Raw genomic sequence first — 20,316 nt, 5'->3', positions numbered from 1 at the left:
AATCTCACACAGACTCTGTGGTTTTCTACATGCACTAAGACACAGGTGTACCCTAGCTGTAAGTAGGCAAAGCTATTGTGGGCTTCTCTTTTGGGTAGCCTAGGAATTCCAATTCTGGAAGGAGCAGCACTTTGATGATTGAGGGATCTTTGGGAGAACCAAGGGATCAAACTAGTTTTAAATAAGCAATGCAGGCGAAGGTAAGAGGAGTGCATATGCACTGTGGGAGACAGAGGTCCGTGCAGCATAGCATTTTAGGAAGAAAGGGGAAACGGGTGTCAAACACTCCCGCCCCTTCGTTCCCTCACACCTCTCAGCTCAGCCCATCCAACATGAGCAGCTCAGAGCAGTTTTCCATCCAAGATACAGAAACACCAATGAGTGACACTACATTTTTAATGTTATGTTATAAAGGAAATGAAGGAGCCAAGGTAAGGGCTGAGAAGGATGCAGTTCAATAATCAGAAGTGGGGCATATGCAGACAAAGCATCGAACCCACATGCCCGCTAGGCTGGAGAGGCACAGAAGAACAAAATCAGAGATCCTTTCCCAACTATTGTCAGTTCATAAGCAACCCACTAAAAAAAGGAATGCGGCAAGTAGGGAGGGAGACAATCTTCCAGCCAAGGGAGGGAAGCACAAGAAGCTACGTCAACAGGAACTCCCTGGCAAAGGACCAAGGAACTAAGAGCTCTGCCTTGCAGCCTCCGCTGCCGTAACCACCGACTCCATGTTCTTCTCAGCGAGAACCAAGCCTCCCTCCACCAACTAGCCTCTTGCTAAGGATTCCTCATTTCCAGTTGCTCTGATCTGCTGCCCCTCATTTCCCTTTGCCAAAGAACTTGTGTTTCCTAGCTTTTGTGGGCTGAGGCACAGGTTTCATTAGCAACCGGAAACAGTAACAAAAATTATAATAAAGATGTCGCCATCAGATTGATGCTTAGTAGACAAGCCTCAAATGCCACAGAGGGAGGTGCGCATGACATAGAAGCAAAACAGGTACGTCATGAAAAAAGGCAGCGGGAACGGAAGGGAGAATTTAGGAGACTCAGCTGCAACACTTCAGAACCCAAAGTGGAAGAGAAAGGCATGGATGCCTTCAACTTGCTCCTTTCTGTCTCTGCGCATCCCGGGAAGGAAGTTGACCTCAAAAGCGAGCCCTTCCGCATTCCAAGAGATGGCCGTGCCCCAGTGCATTGTGGGAAAGGCACACTGAGCACTGGCGAACTCTGGAAGAACACAGCCGTTCCCAAGCCCTACTTGCCTTTAGAGAGGGTTGGTGTTTGTTTGACTAATTAAACCCCAGGGAGGAAAAAAACACACATCCCAAAGCCTCTACTCTGCCTCCCTTCCCAGCCCTCATCCTTATCTGGTTAAAGTGCTTGTGTTAAGAAGATGGTGATGGCGGCAGCAGCAGCAGCAACAACAACAACAACAACAGGTTTTCAAGGAGAGAGAGACTGCGAGGTGGAGGCCTCCTCAGTAGGCAGGATTTCGATGCTGCTGTCTGGCTGGCTTGGGGAAACACTGTCCGTCAGCTCCATCTCCTGGGCCTGGCTGGGTGACAGCGGCTGCGGGGAGCTGGCTGTGTCAGTGCTGGGAGTTGGAGATTTGCCCTCAGAGAGCCCCAGCAATTCCTGGACATTACGGGGTAACTCCTGGGAGAAAGGGAAAACAGAGATTTTATTTGTTAGGAAAAGTTATCCCCTCTGGCTCACACCCGATTCAAAAGCACACTGCCACAGTGGTGTGGCTCGGTTTCACACTGCTTCAGTGGCATATGAAGGCTGGGACCACATGGAGTAGGGACCACGTGCAGGCAGAAAACCCCCAAGTTCAATGACTGCCATCTCCAGCTGAAAGGATCAAATACGTAGCAAGAGAAAAGACCTCTGTCTGAGACCTTGGAGAACCACCAGAAAATGTGCCCTTAGAGCCAAATTCATTATTTTAGCTTCCTTCAATAAGATGTACAAAAAAGCAACAACAAAAACCAAACCCTTGAAGTGTGGCACATAAGAAGATTCCTGCGGGATCAGACCAAATGTCAATCTAATCCAGCGTTCTTCATCGCCAAGGACCAATCAGATGTTTCTGGCAACCCTCGAGCAGGGCCTGGAGGCAGCAGCCCTCTCCCCTGCAGGGTCCCCCAGCAACTGGTTTTCTTGCTCTCTCTGAATGTGGAGGCTTCCCTTAGTCATCATAGCTCCTGGCCATGGTTGACAGAACCACTCTACACCAGCCAGTGTGTAGGGTATCATCACCTCATCCTAGGGGCAGTGAATTCTGTAGATTACGTATGGTATGAAATGCCAAACTGTGTGTGTTCCCTGAGCAGTGTCTTCAGCACCCCAGCTTAAACTTCCAGCATGCAGATAACAGTGGGGAAAGTTAACAGGGGTCCAATTCCCAGAGTCGATGTTCCAGTGGCAAACAACATTCTTTGGGTCTCCTCCCAAAACAGGGAAAATCCTCAAAAAAACAACATCATAAGGACTGAGAATGCTCATCGGACATAGAATACTGACTTACTACTGGAGGTGTAGGGGAGGGATACCAGGGGGTGTGGCAATGGAGTACCCTGGGAAAGGGTATAGCTGGCTGACTACCTGGTCAGCAACACTCCAGGCAGCAAGCATTTTTGTTTGTAAGAAAAGGTGACATGCATGGCATGGAGGGCCAACTGTGCTGAGTTTTGGGGCTTCCCATTTGGCAACCCTTATCTTTAAATCTGCTCTCGGTAGCACTATATTTTGAAGCCACAAGGGGAACCAGATGCATTTCCATTTTGCTTAATGTGTCTCCCTGAGCAAGCGAGATGCTTGCTACCTTGTTCACTCGCAGAAGCTTGCTAGCTAGATCATGATTATTTTATGTATCCGTTTTGCTATGAGGTGGCCAAGGGTAAGGATAGAGGACTGTTGGCTTGCCCAGGGTGTGCAGCATTAAGGAATGCTTAGAGGCTCCACGCCTCCTCAGACGATACCAAGGTACAGAGGTCTTCATTCATGCTGGACTGGGGGGCGGGGGGAGCGCAAGACTCACTGGAGTAGCTGCCAGCTGCCTGTAGATCGCCTCAGCCCGGCATAAGATGTCTTCCACACTCATCTTCATGGTAAGCTCATTGATGTGCTGTGAAAATGCAGACACAGAAATCAAGAAACTCAGAAGGCTTAACTAGGAACAACAAAGAGGAGGGGGGAAACACACAAAGAAATGCATTTTTTTTTTTTTTTTTTGAGAGAGAGAGAGAGAGAGAGAGAGAGAGAGAGAGAGAGAGAGAGAGAGAGAAGGGCAGGTTGTGGCAAAGGGTTGATTATATATTTCTGGAAAATAGCTTCCAGTTATAATGCTACAACTGGAAAAATACAAGCGGCATTAGTCAGGAATGTGCTATGCAAAGTGGACTGGGAAAGCCTTACAGAGGAAAGCCAGGTATACAGAAAGGCAAAGGGCCAGGCTCAAGGTGCTCCTGGGGAAGACTGAGATCTGTGGGGGGAAAGATGAGCATTGCTCCTTAACCAAACAGATGGATCGTATTATGGCTCGTCTGCTATCTAAGCGTTCAGCAGGAACTTTGCAGTGTGGTGCAAAGGCAGATTGGAGCTGGCAGAATGGAGCCAGGCCCAAGAAAACGAAGAGCCACGAGGAGGGGAGGAGGGGAGGGAGAATGAATGGGGCCCTTGTTTGTTTTGGCTTTTGAGCCTTCAGAGCAACCCTGACCATACTTTTCAGAAGCAGGTGTAGCACACAAATCACCTTTTGCTTCTTTAAAGAAAACCACCTATGAATATTGCATGGCTTAATGTACTAGAGCAGGTATGGGGAACCTACAGTCATCCAGATGTTGCTGAACCACAGCTCCCACTGCCCCTGACCATTGGTTGGTGCCGATGGGAGTGGGAGTCCAGCAGCTACTGGAGGACCACAGCTTCCCCATCTCTGTCCTAAGCCCACACAAGGCAAGAGTTAGGCCCCCAAGCTCCACAGTGCTCACCTTCAGGATCTCATTGAAGCCAAAGCCAGAGTTCATGAGTGCCTGCCTCTCTGCATCCAGAATGCCACAAGCCACCAGCAGGTGGAAATTGGGGCAAGGCAGTCCCGTCCACAGCACCTGGGATCAGAGGGACAGACACACGGCATGGATTGAGGAAGCACGCCATAACCCATTGTCAGGAGTGTTCTGTACCATACTCCCGGGTGTAATCCTCTGCTAATGTCTGGCTCTGCATTAGCCAGAGTGAATCTATTTCTAATGGGACATGCTGCTTGTAGATGCTGGTGGGCGACGTCCCCCAGAAGCTGGAAGTCATCCCTGATATGTATTGGCTGGCTAGAAGCCTGGTCATGTTGTGCCCTCGGACTAAGCCCCAGACAAGAACACAGCTCAGGTTAGAGTAAACCAGCTTTAGCAAGATGCTCACGCAGCACTCCTCCGTCAAAGAGAAAGAGGGACAATGAGATTTCTACGTCAGCTCCCTGATACGGCTCTCCTGCAACCAAGTAAGCTGCAGCACTGCCTGCTTCATCTAGGGCAGGAATTAAGTGAAAAACAACATTTTGCTTTCCGTTTTTTGTTTCCTGAACACAACCTTGCATACTTAGTGACTTTTTTAAAAAGCCTAAGTACGTGGTTAAAATAACTAGGCTTGTTCTGATCTGGGGCGAAAGGGGAGGCATGGAACCTTTTTTAGAACTAGGTGGTTAGAAACTGAAAGCTGGAGGAGCTATAAATAACCCGGACCTCTACACCAAAGCAACTATTCCTCATGGCTGTAGCAAGGCTCTGCAGCTAAAGACATCTGATTTGTTTTAGGTTGTATTTACCAGTTCCAGTGGTAAAACTAGTTACTGGATAACCATCTGATCCAGTTTACCAGGTGATCTTTGGGGTTTGAGGGGAAGGAAGAGGGCAAAGGTTTTCCCAAGGAACCCATGGATGACGCAGCTGGACTCTACAATCTGGACTGTCCAGCCACACACAAGCAACTCACAGGCACTCCCAAATATTCCTTCCAAGTTCTCAATATCCTGTTGGCCTGAAACTGCACCTATAGTGCTCACCCCTGGCAAGTGGCTGCAGCACACAGTCCAGGTGGTCCTCCTAGAGATCCTAGGTGATATTTTGGGTGTGCCAAGGAGTACCTCTCAGCTTGCGTGCCACAAGCACTTCACCCCCATGCTCAAAGTGCAGATACAGGATGTGCCACGCCGTTCTGTTCAGCTAACCATAGACTGAGGAGACCAAGGGGCTCATGGAAAGCCAACATGCCCACAGAAGTAAACCCACCCAGCGATAACTAAGGGTTGCCTCTTATAGACAGGATCACAAGAAGCTGCCTTACACTGAGACAGACCATTTGTCCATCTATCTCAGTACTGTCTACACTGACTGGCAGAAGCTCTTTCAGGCAGGATTCTCTCCTAGTCTGACCTGGAGATTGAAGCTGGGACCTCCTGTATGCAGAGCAGATGGTCTACTACTGAGCTATGGCCCTTCCCTGTATATATAGCCCAACAGCTAGGGGATTGTGGTCAAGAGAAGTAAGAAGGATGCTGGCATCCCTGTGGAGCACTATGAGGATGCAGCCCTCAAGTGGCTTGTGGAAACATTTGGCTGGAAGGCTTAGAATGCAGTTACTTTGCTGAAGCTTAATACATCCAGGCCTGGCCAAAACTTAGATGAAGACCACCTAGGAACTGTATATGACTGGGAAGGGGGAACCTGTGGCCCTCCAGATGTTGATAGACTACAGAAGAGGTTTTCAACCTTTGTGAGCCCATGACTCCCTTGACCAACTACATTCTTTCTGCGGCACCCCTGTGGGGCTCAGGAGCCGTTATGTCACCCACTGCCTGCAGAGCTGACAGCCTTTCACCTTTTTTCAAACACCCTCCCTTGTGGAGTGCTGCCTCAGCCTCCTCTCATTAGGGCAGCCGCAGCTGCTGCCCCTGGTCTCTGAGCTGCCCCCGTCCCAAAGAGAGGTACCTCCTCACACTTCCCCACAGGGACCTGGGAAGCACCCCCTGGCCAGCCCCAGAAGCACCATTTGCCTGGGGAGCTTGTAGCCAGGGCTACTGCAACAAACAGATGTGCAAGCCTTTGGGAGGCAGACACAAGAGGGCATCAGAGGAGGGAGGGAAGGAAAAAAGGACAGAGGCCAGTGTTGCCTGCAGCACCCCTGACCGTCATTCACAGCACCCCAAGGTGCCACAGCACACTTGTTGAAAACCACTGGACAACAGCTATCATGCCTTGCCATTAGCCAAACTGGCTGAGGCTGCGTTCTTCAGAAAACATGCCCCCCTGCTGCCTTCTCTACTTTCAAACCCCAACACTGCAAGCCAGAAGTCTGTTTATTCTCTCTCCTGTTCCCATTTTTCTTGCCTTTCCAGTGCTGAAATCCCATCATGACAATGTAACTTATGTTTTCCCCAGCCAGAGATCCTCTCCCCACATAAAACAAACAAAAACAAACCCGTTTCTCTTAATTCAGTCTCACCTCCCATAGCTGAAGAATTTCAGAGAAGGCAAATTCCCTCTTGAACCAGATCAAGATCCATCGGAAGCAGAAGCAGAAGGTGCCAGATTCCTTAGAGTCTGAGAGAAGTAGCCAAGAAGGGCAGCAGGAGTCAGTAACAGATTGTTTTATACAATCAGGAATTCCAAAGATTAAGAAACGCCTCACTTGCTTCAGTCTTTGCTTCCTTTAAGCTTTCGAAGGAACTAGCCAGAGACTAAATGAAAGAGCCCCAAAATAATTAATTGAACCCCTACACCCTTTTATTGAAACCAGTCAAAATGAGACACAACTGTGGCAAGCTTTTGAGTTATCCAGAACTCTTCGTCAGGGAAGATGTTATACAAAGCTGGGGAAGTGAAAAAAAAAAATAAAAAGCAAAGGAAGTGGTGATTTTGTAGCCAAGAGCTCAGTTTGTGGACCTGAATAATTAGGAGCTCCAAATTCACCCACTATATTTCATTAATAAAAACAAGCACCCACAATAGGAGACCTGTCCTGTCCAGACAACATATGTTAAAACCACCCAGATTTCAGCAGTCCCAGAACTAGACGCACAAGTACCTAGGAAGTCACAGAGTGGGGGGTCCAGCACCCTGAGGAGCAAATTGAGCTGAGACAGCTGTCGCTTCATGGACTCCTGGCTTTCTTCAAAATTGCGGTGCTGTGGGCAGAAAGTGAGAGTACATGGACAAGTTTATGGCAAGAAGGCGACATTTGGAACAGCTGCAAGGCCCTTTCTGAGCTCTCCCAGGCCATGTACTCACCACCAGCTCCATAAAACCACAGAAACACCAGAAGGCATCCACTTCGTTCTGGGTGACGTAGAGAATGGGGGACAGGAGGTCGCTCATGCCTTGAACGTAGCCTGTGCAAGGAAGCAAAAGACATGAAGCCACTGGGTTTTACGACTGAAGCTGCAGGTTCACCAAGTTATTTTCTCTTTCTACTAGGGTGTTGCTGAATGACAGGAAGGGAGATACAATCATGGGACTGGTGAGGGTTCAGAGCGTTAAGAGGACCCATAAAAGACTAGCTGGAGAAGTCTGCAGGGCTGTCTGCATTGTGCATACTTCTCAGCATGGAATTCAGTATCCCAAGTATTTCAGTTTTCATTTTCATGGGGGGGGGAATTAATACTAGAGTGAAGTTTCTAGTCTACGTGGCTGTGTGAAGCTTGAAAACAGGTGATGGGTTTATTTTAGCACAGCAGTACTTGGGCCCAAGATCATCAAGAACAGGCAACTGTTGGGGTAGCCTAGATCATTAAGGGAATCATCCACAAAAGGCACTCATACTGCAGACTAGCCTCCCCCAACCTGGTGAGCTACAGATGCTTTGGACTACAACTTCCATCAGCATAGCATGGCAGCACCAGCTGGGGCTGATAGGAGTTGTGGTCCAAAATCTCTGGGTTTGACTAGTGAGGGGTAGAAGGGGGTGTAGCAGGATCTGAAACAGTACAAGCCCATTGGGACACCATGGGAGATTCTGGAATGAATTCTGCTGCCACTTAGCATGACCAGATCAGAGATGGTACATACCACCTCCAAACTAGCAAAAGGCTGCAACAGTCTTCCCTGTGCTGGTGCCCTCCAGAGATTTTGGATTCCAACTCTCCCCCTCCCTCACGGAAGTTAAGGGGCCCTCCTAGGCCAAACTAGCCAAAGACTCCCAAACCTGAGCTGGTTCTACAATGGCACACTGCTGGCGTTCCCTCCCCACCTCCAAACTCACCCAGGTCAAAGTTGTACATGCAGTACGTCATCAGCACATCATTCAGGAGCACCAGGCCAGGGTTCTCGCTGCCCTCATAGAATTTGTTGTTCCTGTCCGTGCGGCTCACGTCTCTTTCTGCAAAGGCAGACAGACACCCCCCATGAATAATCCATATAACTCGTTTATTGCCTTTCTGCCAAAGGCCACTCAAAGCGATGACGAATACAGGACAGTAACGAGGCAAATGAGTGAGAGAAAGTAGCAACACACAGCTGAGACGAGCGGCAGAAGCGCAACCCCAGGGAAAGCTCCAGGGGCCCCCAGCTCAGTGGCAGAGCAAAGGCTTTTTATGCAGAAAGCTCCAAGCTAAAGTCATGGTACTTCCCCTTAAAAGGGGGGGGGGTTGCACACTTATGCCATGTTTTGAAAGTAAGACAGCTTGGCTGTCCTAACACCTTTATGGAAGTCTATGGAATGGTCACATTTGGAAAACTATGTGCAATTCTGCTAGGCCTGCCCCCACCCCAATGTGGTGGCTGATGCCTCATGGGGCAGAAGGCGGGGAGACCAACAGCAGGTGGAATCAGAGCCAATGAGAGCCAACTAATTCTGGGAAGACAGGAAGGTGCTTTATGCAGGGTCAGTCCACAGGTGCAGCTACCTACAGTGACTAGCAGCAGCCCTCCGTGGCTTCAGACCAAATTCTCTTCCAACCCCATCTGGAGACACTGGGGATTGAACCTGGGACCTTCTGCATGCAAAACAGAGGCTCTATTGTGCTACGACCTTTGCCCAGTCTAGTTTTGTCCCCATCCAGGGTGCTAGCTAAGGGCAGAATGAGTTTGGCAGGGCAGTGCTCCATTTGCCCTAAAGGACCCGCCTCCATTGCTAGTCCCGTCCTTTGAAAAGATCTATTTTAGAGAAGGAAAAGGTGCAAAAAGCCAAACTGCCAAAAAATAAAGGAGCTGAAGTACAGTGGTGCCCCGCAAGACGAATGCCTCGTAAGACGAAAAACTCGCTAGACGAAAGAGTTTTTCGTTTTTCGATGTGCTTCGCAAGACGAATTTCCCTATGGGCTTGCTTCGCAAGACGAAAACGTCTTGCAAGTTTGTTTCCTTTTTCGTAAAACCGTTAATACCTAGGGTGCATTGCTTGAAGAGGTGCAGTTGCGACTTGACTTCGAGGAGCAACACATAGCACGCGGTGTGGTAGCCTTTTTTGAGGTTTTTGAAGACTTTGGTGATTTTTGAAGCTTTTCCAAAACTTCTTTTGCAGCCATTTGGTAAGTTAAACTTTTAAAACTTTTTTTGGGGTTTTTGGATTTTGGGTTGGGGTGTTTGGAATTCAAGGACTTGGTTCTGGGTTTGAATTTCTGTGTGGTGGGTGGCTGGGTGCTTTTGAATTTTTTGGATGTGAAGCACTGATTTTTTGGGGGGGGTTGCGAAGGTAGGAGCTGTGCTGCCATGGGACCCAAGAAGACTGCTGCTGCAGAGGCCGGCGAGAGGAAGAAGGAGAAGGTTACGCTGGAAATAAAGAAGGAGATCATCCGGAAGCACGACGGTGGAATGCGTGTGACAGACCTCGCCAGGGAGTACGGGAGGAATCCATCGACCATCGGGACCATCCTGAAGATGAGGGAGAAGATCCTTGCGACTGATGCAGCCAAGGGAGTCACCAGTATCGTGAAGAACCGCCCAGCTGTTCTGGAGGAGGTGGAGAAGTTGCTGCTCATCTGGTTAGAAGAGAAGCAGCGTGCAGGGGACACAGTGACTGAGGCTGTCATTTGTGAGAAGGCCAAGGCCTTGCACGCAGACCTCGTCCGGGAACAGCCAGGAACCTCAGGCGAGCCAGAAGTCTTCAAGGCAAGCAGAGGCTGGTTTGACCGGTTCAAGACAAGATCCACAGCGTGCTCAGGCATGGAGAGGCTGCCAGTTCTGATGTTCCTGCGGCTGAAGACTTTGCAGCGGAGTTCCTGGAGGTTGTGAAGACGGAGGGCTACGTTCCACAGCAAGTCTTCAACTGCAACGAGACCGGGCTGTTTTGGAAGAGGATGCCCAAAAGGACTTTCATCACACAGGCGGAGGCCAAGTTGCCTGGCCACAAGCCCATGAAGGACCGTCTGACCCTGCTCTTCTGTGCCAACGCAAGCGGCGACCTGAAGATCAAGCCCCTGCTGGTGTACCACTCAGAGAACCCACGGGCCTTCAAGAAACACAAGGTCGACAAGGAGCAGCTGAGTGTCATGTGGCGATCCAACAGTAAGGCTTGGGTCACACGTGTGCTGTTTGTGGACTGGGTCAATCTTGCTTTTGGCCCTGCTGTCAAACAGTACCTGCTGGACAACGACCTGCCGCTGAAGGCTTTGCTTCTGATGGACAATGCTCCTGCTCATCCTAAAGGCCTTGAGGAGGACTTGTTGGAGTTCAGCTTCATCAACATCATGTTCCTGCCGCCTAACACCACGCCACTGCTCCAGCCGATGGATCAGCAGGTCATCGCCAATTTCAAAAAACTCTACACCAAGGAGCTTTTCAGGCGATGCTTCGAGGTGACTGATTGCACCACCATCACCCTGCGGGAATTCTGGAAGGACCACTTCGACATCGTCACCTGCTTGAAGATGATCACCACGGCCTGGAACGGGATCAGCCAGAGAAATTTGAATTGCGCTTGGCGCAGCCTGTGGCTGGACTGTGTGGCACCAAGTGACTCTGATGCACCAGAGTCAACAGTGGTGCAGGACATTGTTGCCTTGGGGAGGACCATGGGCCTGGAGGTCACAGAGGAGGACGTCAGCGAGCTGGTGGAGGAGCACGACCACGAGCTGACCACCCAGGAGCTGGTCGAACTGCAGGCAGAGGCTGCGCAGGAGCAGGCCTCGCTGGAAGAGGAGGAAGCAACTGAGGAACGGCTGTCCTCCAAAGAACTGAGGGACATTTGCCTGAAGTGGAAGGATGTGCAGGCTTTTGCACAGCGGCACCACCCTGACAAGCACGTGGCACATGACCTTGCGAACACTTTTGATACGAGGGTCATGTCGCCTTTCAGGGAGGTGCTGAAAAGGCGGATAAAGCAGACGGCCATGGACAGGTTCTTCAGCAAGAAGCAAAGAGTGGAAGAGGAACCTTCTTCGAGTTGTCCCCCAGAGTCTTAGAAAATGTACTGTACACTTTGTTGATTTTTAAATGTTTTTCTGTCATGTTTAGAAACTTAATTTATTGTTCCTTCAATTTTTGAAATGCTCTTTACAGTATGTGTGACTTTAAAGAGCACTTAATAAACTCTTGTTGTACCAAATTTGGCTTTGTTTGGACTTTTTTTGACCATAGGAACGCATTAATTGAATTTCAATGCATTCCTATGGGATTTCGTGCTTCGCAAGACGAAAAATTCGCTAGACGAAAAAACTCGCAGAACGAATTAATTTCGTCTTGCGAGGCACCACTGTACCTCCTCTAAGAGATGAGGCAAAAGTGTTTGGATCCGTTTAGTTTAGAAAAAGATGATTGGGGCAAAACAGAAGTTTATAAAGTTATGAATTCGGGGGGGGGGGGGAGAGCGAGATTCTCCCCCTCCTCCCACAATCCTGGAATGCGAATGTTACTTAAATTGATTGGCAATCGATGCAGGATGGATAAAAGAAAATGGCTCTTCACACAATGCATAATTCATCCATGAATTTTACTGCCACAAGATGTGGTGCTGGCTGCTGGCTTAGATGGCATTGAAAGGAAGATAGATTCATAGAGCACGGGTTTAATGCTCTCATTTATCAGCTAACAGCCACAACTGCTAAAGAGAACATTCATCCTCAGAAGAAGGATATCCCCCTCTTGCATTCCTGTTGCTAGAAAGAACTGTTGCCTTCACTTCCTGCTTGTGGGCTCTCTTCATGCATCTATCTGGCCGGCCACTGCTGGAAACAGGGTGACAAAAAACTAGGTACCCCTTTGGACTGATCCAGCAGGTCTCTTGCATATGGACCACTTGTTACCACAAAGTGTTTTTATGATCGCCAACCTCTTGCTGTGTGCACACAAGGCTGTGCTGTCAGGCAGGGGAAAGAGGACGGAAAACAAAAACGAAGCAAGAAAATATCTTGTGACAAAGAGGGGTGTTGAATTCCTAACAAATGAGGAACAAGAGCCAGAACTTATACTGACCAATCAGGCTGCGGTAGCCACGCAGCAAGGAGTTCCGCTGTTCCTGTTCCTCGCTGACCGACTTCCACTGTAGTTTCATGCGGAAGTACTCATCCCTGTGGACACACGTGGGAAGGAAGTTGTTAAGAGAATTCAGAGGCTTAAATGCTGACCTACAGACTGATCGCCTCCTTCCAAACCCCACTTCCAGTACTCCTTTGGCTTCCCCATAACCCTGACCCAGACTTACGTTTTCCGCCTCACTTGTGCCTTGTTCTCTTCACTGGTGTTGTCCCATGAGTAATAGCCCAAAAGGTATTTCCAGGCTTCTTTGCGTGATGACATGTTGAGACCCTGGAAGAGGAGCACGGGGGGGGGGGGGGGTTGGGGGAGAAGGTGAATTAGGCTAAGTGTCAAAGAACGACACTAAGATGTTGGGAAGGAAACCAACACAGCCCCATGCTGCATTTATCCCTGGCCTGACAGGCAGCCACTCGCACTTCTGCACAGATCCCCAATTCCCCCTGCAACCAACAGCCTCTCGCCTTCTCCTCCCCACAGGCCTCACCCCAGCGAAGATCCTTCTGCGCAAGGCAACGGGGTCCCTCACACGCCCATCTGGGTCCAAGTGCTGCTCCCATTCCTGCTCCGAGACGGGAGCCTCCCGCTGGACAGACGGACGCTCTCCTAGCCGTGCCTGCTGCCGGGGCAGAAAAGAGGAAGGAACTTAAAAAGAAGTGTCAAGGAAAGACACCTCCCAAGGGGTGTGGAGACAATAAAGGGGTGACAAGTGAGGGGGAGGGGACCTCTCTTTTATGTTGATGCATGCCTGCTGAAAAATCCCTGCACCGTTGGAAGGATTGGAAGAAACTTTCTAGGGTGCCTGTCTATGTTTGGGTCTAGACCAGTGGCTCCTAAATGGTGGGATCCACGGAACCCAGGGAGTCTGTGGAACCTACCCAGGGGGTCCGTGGCACATAATAAAACAACTACCATAACACAACAAAAACTACCACGGAGAGATCAGAATTTTCAAAAGTGGGGGTCCATGGCTTGGCTTTTGAAAAGCAGGGTGTCCACAGCACTTAGCTAATTGGGAAGAACTGGTCTAGAAGACAAGCAGAAAGCATTTCAGATTGGTGCATGCTGTGGAAGAAGATCAGCAATGGTGGAAAGCTTACGTTTACTGATCCTCTTGCCTTAGATTCCCCAATAAGCTTCTGCAGAACATGAGGGTTCCAAGAACACAAGGGTTGATATCAGAGCATTTTTGAAGCCACATTCTTAGTTCTCTAGCCCTCAGGAATTACGTCAGTCACATGTATATTCATGGAAGCTCAAGGCCCTGGATCCTGCTCCAAGGAAGAATGAGGTCAACAGAGGCCTCGCCCCACTCACAAACCCAGCACAAACCATTTAGACGAGGCTAACTGCTTCAACCACCAAGCCTGCCTTATAATGTTGTAGTGTGATGGTGGTGGGTTTGGGGTGAGCATGACGCAAATCTTCTTAGGCCTCTGTGTGAATGGATTGCTTGGTCCTCGCTCGATGGAAAGGGTTTTCTTGCAAAGGGGCTCATGTCCACCCCTCCATCTCTCTGGCATTCACCCCCATTTCCTTGCTCACATTCTCCCACAACCGCTCCCAAATAGTCACCTCTGATGCAATCATAGGCCAGTAGGCTGGGAGTAAGGAAAGATGGCCAAAGATCTCTTGGCCTATAGAGAAGCACACACAAACACACATACACTGGGTGCCATTCCTCTCCCCCTCCACTGCCCCACAGTGGAGCTACCTGTTCCAACACTCACACAGGTGATAACTTCAAAGCCTGTCTCATCCTCAACATTGGCAGCAGCTGGGTCGCCATGGGAATGCTGGATGACGCCGTCCTCATGGTGCAGAGCCCCACGGAAGAAGTTGGTGACTTTGGAGAAGCCACCGAACGTGGCAGCATAAGGATCCTGCAGAAACCGCTAGGGAAAGAGAAAGTGGCTTAAAAAAGAAGAAGCCACATGTCACCTTTGGCTTGCTGCCCAATTCTAGCCTTGCTGAATTAAGATTCAATTTGGGTTTCTCAGCTCCGCATCAATAATCAATATTCCAGATACAACACACACACACCAACTTTTTACCATCACTGCCTTTCTGTTCGAATATGTGTGTGTGTTGGTAATATATATATTACCAAACCATGGAGAGACCTGGTCTGAATAGAGACATTGGATTCTTATCTCATTATACACGATAAAGCTGTTTTTAGCCATCTCACCCCTTGCTTTTTCCTGTAAGACCAACTGCAGTCGTTAACAGGTTTACCACACCTATCAGCCAATCACCCATTCCCACCACCCTTCTGAGTAATACCCCTCCCCACCCTCTCACTATATATAAGGGTCTGGTGACTTCTGTTTCAGTGTATCTCAAGAAGTGTGCATGCACATGAAAGCTCATACCAATAACTAACTTAGTTGGTCTCTAATGTGCTACTGGAAGGAATTTTTTTATATTGTTTCAACTACAGCAGGCCAACACGGCTACCTACCTGTAACTTGTTCTAATATAATTCATTCAAGGAAACCCAGGACCCCGTGTTCCCATAACTCCCTGCTCTAACCAGCGTCAGCACCCACAACAGACAAGTCTCCCTGTTTATAGCTTTTGTCCCTTCCCACATAATCCCACTGCCACAAGTCTTTAGATTTCTCCCACAGAGCCAGGCCACACAAACACACCCTCTCTGCATTCTAATCCTCTAGAACAGTGGTTCCCAATTAGTGGTCTGCGGACCCCTGACCAGGAGGTCCATGGCACATATCCATCCTGTTTTGGGGAGTCGTGCTCTCCTGCGGGTCACATGACTCATGCAGGAGCATGGCCTGGAAGACATGCATCTCCGTTTTTGCACTGGGACACGTTGGAGGGTATGGTGGCGCCATTCACATAACAAAACTACCACAGACATATCAACATTTTCAGAAGTAGGGGGTTCCATGACTTGGCTTTTCAAAAACAGAGGGTCCGCAGTACTTTGCTAATTGGGAACCACCGAACTAGAACTTAAGTCACAGTTGCAGGGCATTCTGGAGAAGGGCCTCACCGACACAAGGTTGGAAGAGCTGTCATCGAAGAGTTGAAGCTCATCGAAGGAGTGGGAGAGGGCGTACGAATCATGTGTGTAAACCAAGTAGAGGCGGGAATCTTTCGGGGAGCTGCAAGGCGAGAAGAGAAACCAGAGTGAGTTTATTGCCTTCCAGACACTGTTAGGTTATCTGAAGGACCACTGGCAACTGGACAAGCTGCAAAATTAGCGAAATCAGAGGCCCTCCTTTCAGGTCCATGAGTGAATGAGCACCATGGGCAGGGCCTTTTCAGTGATGGCTCTGCACCTATCACATCCCCTTCTAAGGATGGCCTCATCATTGTTGCTTTTAAAAAGCAATTGTGAAAACATTTTACGCCAGTCTGAGTCCAACTAATTTACTGTGATGGTGTTTTTAGTTCAGAACTGAATATTGTATATATTATTTTTCTTCTTTACCGTATTTTTTGCACCATAGGACACACTTTTCCCCTCCTAAAAAGCAAGGGAAAATGTGTGTGTGTCTTATGGAGCGAATGCAAGGGGGAGGCAGGCGGGAAAAGCCCCCAAGAGCTGCACGCAAGCTCCGTGGGCTCTTGCGGGCTTTTCCACAGGAGGGAGAAGGGACTGACTGGCCGCATCAGTCCCTTCTCCCACCTCCCAGAAAAGCCAGGAGAAGCCGCGATCTCTTTAAAGGAGTTGCGCGGCTTCTGCCGGTTTTGCGGGAGGTGGGTGAATCCCCCCACCTCCCAGTAAAGCCAGGAAAGCCCTGCGCAGCGTCTCCTGGCAAGGAGAGGCTGCACGGGGCTAAAGGGGAAGCCAAAACAGCAAGCGGGATCCATCCCCCTCGCTGCTTTGGCTTGCTCCATAGCTGCACGCAACCCCTCCGGCAAGGAGAGGCTGCACAGGGCTATGGATTCTTTAGCCCCACGCAGCCTCTCCTGGCAAGGAGAGGCTGCACGGGGCTAAAGTGGAAGCCAAAACAGCGAGCGGGATCCATCCTGCTCGCTGCCTTGGCTTGTGCCATAGCCGCGCGCAACCCCTCCGGCAGGGAGAGGTTGTGCGCAGCCTGTACGCTGCTCTTTGGGGCTGGGGGGGAAATTTTTTTCTTGATTTCCCCCCCTAAAAACTGGGTGCGCCCTATGGTCCGGTGCGCCCTATGGTGCAAAAAATACGGTATTTTGCAGTGCTGGGGAAAGTGCTTCCTGCATCCAAGTTCGTGCAAACTGACTGCCTCAATCCTGAGTAATGCAGCCCAGAAGTTGAAGGCTAGTCGGGCAGCGCCTTCCACATCTGACTTAAGAGCGTTCTCTTTACTTCCTCCGCTTTATCTTTTGAACAAATAAGGTACCCGGCACCACCCTCACTCACGTGGCTAAGATAACGTATTTGCAGAGGGCCTTGAGCAGGGCTTTGGTGCCTCCACGGTGGAAATGCAGGGCTTGAATGGAGATGCCATCTTTGGTGATGAAGATGAGGTATGACCAGCCCAAACCTGGCTTGCTCTTGCGGATGGATTTCAGCTCAGACAAGCTGAGGGAGAAGGCCCACTGACCACGTGGGACCGGAGATTTGGGCCCGGAAGCTGCTGGAGAGGGGAAAGCCAAGCACAAATATAAAAGGGATGATGTCAAGAGAACCAGAAAAGAATATCCCACGTTTGCCAGCTACTTCTTCTCCCCTGCCTCCATCCTGTATCCCTTGTTGCATCTTTACCAGCAATCCCTGTACTATGCCACTTAAGTATACCAAGGGGCAAACATCCCCGTCATCTTTTTGATTACCATTTGTTTCCTCTTGAGTTCGAGCCCGGGTCCCCACTGTACTGATTACAGCCCAATCCGGTTCATACCCCGGATCAAAGATTTCTTCTTCAGTCTGGCAGCCCACTGGGTCCTGGAAAATGGAAAGAGAGATCAGGGCTTTCAGAAGCTACCCAATTCCTTATATTTCATCATGATCTTCAAGGAGGTGCTCACACAAATTATGAATTCAGTGGAATACATGTTGAACTCTTGGTCTCACTGAGAGGAATTTGAGTGTGGAAGGTGTGGAAGGACAGACTCCTCTTTAAACAGAAGTACATTCCTGTCTTTATGAACATTAACAGACCTGAAATTGCCCTGCTCCCTTTCTGTATCACAATGGAGGGGCTACTTCCTAGGATGAGAAATACAGGTTTCGCTAAACACAGTCCTCCTTGTTAGGAAAAATAATAATGCACTGTTATATGTAAAGAGAATGGGAAACAGTATAGAAGATCATTCCCCATCCTGAACAAAACCATAAATGAGCATCTAAAGATATAAGCGCTTCCTTAGGGTGTTCCTGTCTTAAAACATAAGAATTAGTAATACTTTGCATACAGAAAGTCTCAGTCCCTGGCATTTCCAATTAAAGAGATCTAGTGCAGGAGGACTGAGAAAGGTCTCCGTCTGATGCTTTGGAGAGTCACCGCCAATTGTAGTGGGCAGCCCTGAGCCAGTTGTTTGACTCAATATAAAGCAGTTTCAAATGTCCAACATTTCTGCTGCCTTAACTATATCACAGGATACTTTTTCTGTGCTACCATTTCCAGGACTGGCTCTGATCAACAAAGGGGGAAAAGATGGCATCCTTTCTAGAAAATAGAACAGCAGAGAACTGGCATATCCTCATGACTTCATTCTCCACAATCCTCCTAGAGAGGGGGTGGGGTAGAGAAAGCAGGGAATAGACCCCTGTGTGGAAATCATAAAGTAGTAAAGGCACATTCCTGAATAACATTTGCAGCTTTGTGTCCTGGTTAATAGGAATGAAGCCCAGAACAGCTATCTAACTACACCAACTCAAATGGTGGGGAAGTCCCAGCAGCTGCTCCACAGTCCTACAGCTCTTTCCCCCAGAAACCAATTAAAAAATCTGCTATGGCAATGCGATATGAAAAGAACAAGGAAACTAAAACACCAGTTCCCAATACAGGCAAAACTGTTTAATGAATCACTAGTCTAAATAATGTTTTATTTAGACGATGTTTTATTACTTAAGTTATTAGGACACAATGTGATGAAGATTTAATATACCAGTACAAGTTTATACCAGCAAGAAAGAGGGCCTCACCTTCTTGGTATATGTGATCTGAGCAGCATCTGATGACTCTTCTATGGGTGTCCATTGTAGCAAAGTATCCGAGCCCTGAATAAATGGAGAAAGACCGTCTCTCGAGAGAGTCATAAAAAAGATATCCATAACTGTGTACACACACTTTACTAAAACAATCCAGATGCTGTAACGAAGCAATCTGAATTTGATCACCTAGATGATATAAGTTTAAGGAAAGTCAAATAGCATTACTGATTCTCCAAGCCTCAGGGAAGAATAAGAAACTATGTCGAGCACTAAGGATTGCCACCTCTGTATACCTCTTCCTTCTCCTACGAAAGTGACTCATCCCCAATTAGTGGAAAATCTCTTCAAACCTACACCCACTCTATATTCCAAGATGTCACCAGGTACTGCCTACACCTTTTCACAATGTCACCAGGCACAGCTTACAGTTTTTCAAGCCTACTTCTGAAATCACAAGCGCTAGGAACACTCTTTAAAATCAAAGCCCAATGTACTCAGAATGCTGAAATCTATACCAACCAAATTCTACCACCACACCCCACATGCACTGACCTTTTTCCTATCTTGTGTGCACAACCCTTCCCTCATCCCTTTTCCAACTCCAACCTGTATCCCACCTCAACCAACCTTCTCGATTATGCGGATAACCCCCGGAATCAGGGAATCCTGGTCAGGATGACGCTTTGCGCTGGTGTGTAAATAGACACCATCCTTCTCAAATGCAACCTGAAGGAGGACAGGGGGAAAAACAGGAGGTCAGCACAGGAAGCAGGTTCACTGGCATCCCCACCCACCTCTGTAGAATGCAGCTGGGGAAGGGAAGCCCTGCCTTAAACTAAGGCCGCTGGAACATACTTTATGGCCCCCTCAATAACACTAAAGTAAGAGGAAGGGCGACTTTATGAAGACAACTCAGAGCAAGGGCCTTTTAGGAACTTCCACCCAGGAAGGCGGTCAGATTCCGCTTCTCCCCACTAACTTATCCAGCTGAGGGGACGAGAGAGCCGCTCTACCAACCTCCCACTGCGCTCAAGAGGAGGAAAGAGACCCTCCCGCTCCGCTCCTAGGGGACAAATGTGAGCTCGCCGAGAGAGGGGAAACCCAACCCTCCCCGCAAGCCTCCCCTTCTCCGAGGAGCCTGGCCAGCCCTGCCCCACTGCGGGGAAGGCCTCCCTCACCCTGCAGCCCCCTAACTCCATTCTCCCTGACAGCCACTTCCGGAAAAACAATCCGTCATTTCCTGCTCCATTTGCTCCACCCTCTTGGTTAGGCCGCTTCCCACCCACCCCGGCCGCCATCCTTGTTTCTGGCAGAAAGCGCCTCAGCAAGGAACGCTTACGGGCGCCACGTCCGCGGACGCTTCTGCCGCCATCTTGGTAGCGGGCACGATCGCCGAGAGCCGCGGCTTTGCGATCTTTCCCGTCTGTGGGCAAAGTGTACCACCACAGGCGGGCTAAATAGAAATGTGCTTTTATGCTTAAATACGGGGTGTGAACACTTTATAACCGAACCGCAATCGGTTACGCCACAGCGTATCAATGACAAGGAGGGAGGGGAGAGGAAAGTGGACGCACCCGCCATCTTTATATAGGGCAAAAGACTACAGCGGGAGGGGCAACCGCTTCCTACCGTCGCCTTTATCGAGGAGGCGAAGGCCATTTACGCGTAGAGATAGGAAAAAGGGTAGAGCGACGCACACTGTTCGCAGTGGTTCACCCACTTCCGGGACAAACCGGAAGTGCT

General features: G+C 49.2%; 2 protein-coding genes and 1 long non-coding RNA gene across 6 annotated transcripts; 1 reads left to right on the top strand and 2 right to left on the bottom strand.

The window, feature by feature from the left end:
- Nucleotides 1-378: 378 nt before the first annotated feature.
- TBC1D17 (TBC1 domain family member 17) lies at nucleotides 379-20,247 on the bottom strand. Of its 4 annotated transcripts, none has more exons than XM_083580213.1 (18): nucleotides 20,148-20,247; nucleotides 19,752-19,996; nucleotides 19,201-19,299; nucleotides 18,565-18,639; nucleotides 17,250-17,361; nucleotides 16,837-17,053; nucleotides 15,484-15,595; nucleotides 14,195-14,359; nucleotides 12,952-13,083; nucleotides 12,634-12,737; nucleotides 12,405-12,499; nucleotides 8,260-8,376; nucleotides 7,290-7,390; nucleotides 7,087-7,186; nucleotides 6,505-6,602; nucleotides 3,999-4,115; nucleotides 3,047-3,133; nucleotides 379-1,659 (listed from the first exon to the last, which is right to left on the bottom strand). In XM_083580213.1, exons 1-18 carry the CDS (start codon nucleotides 20,230-20,232, stop codon nucleotides 1,447-1,449), a joined length of 2,274 nt encoding a protein of 757 aa, XP_083436339.1. In that variant the 5' UTR covers nucleotides 20,233-20,247; the 3' UTR covers nucleotides 379-1,446. The 4 variants fall into 4 exon arrangements, with proteins under 4 accessions (XP_083436339.1, XP_083436340.1, XP_083436341.1 ...); XM_083580214.1 differs by having other exon boundaries at nucleotides 12,952-13,080; XM_083580215.1 differs by having other exon boundaries at nucleotides 16,837-17,050.
- LOC310746568 lies at nucleotides 4,620-6,498 on the bottom strand. Its single transcript, XR_014540751.1, has 2 exons — nucleotides 6,026-6,498; nucleotides 4,620-5,811 (listed from the first exon to the last, which is right to left on the bottom strand). It is a non-coding gene; the product is annotated as an uncharacterized lncRNA (long non-coding RNA).
- LOC310746551 (putative CENPB DNA-binding domain-containing protein 1) lies at nucleotides 9,235-10,226 on the top strand (the record flags this gene model as incomplete). Its single annotated transcript, XM_083580442.1, has 2 exons — nucleotides 9,235-9,523; nucleotides 9,688-10,226. The coding sequence occupies exon 2, from the start codon at nucleotides 9,705-9,707 to the stop codon at nucleotides 10,224-10,226; it is 522 nt and encodes a 173-aa protein (XP_083436568.1). The 5' UTR covers nucleotides 9,235-9,523; nucleotides 9,688-9,704.
- Nucleotides 20,248-20,316: the final 69 nt, after the last annotated feature.

Source organism: Podarcis filfolensis, assembly GCF_964270895.1.
Source record: "Podarcis filfolensis genome assembly, chromosome: 13".
NCBI lineage: Eukaryota > Metazoa > Chordata > Lepidosauria > Squamata > Lacertidae > Podarcis > Podarcis filfolensis.
This window is presented reverse-complemented; position numbering and strand designations above follow the sequence as displayed.

Excerpts from the sequence above, each read along its gene's own strand:
- TBC1D17 (XM_083580213.1), bottom strand. The coding sequence starts at position 20,232 with ATGGCCTTCGCCTCCTCGATAAAGGCGACGGTAGGAAGCGGTTGCCCC. Across the intron at positions 13,084-14,194 it reads GCTTTGAAGTTATCACCTGT|CAGGCACGGCTAGGAGAGCG; the intron begins GTGAGTGTTGGA and ends CTGCCCCGGCAG. Across the intron at positions 7,391-8,259 it reads CATGTACAACTTTGACCTGG|GCTACGTTCAAGGCATGAGC; the intron begins GTGAGTTTGGAG and ends TTCCTTGCACAG.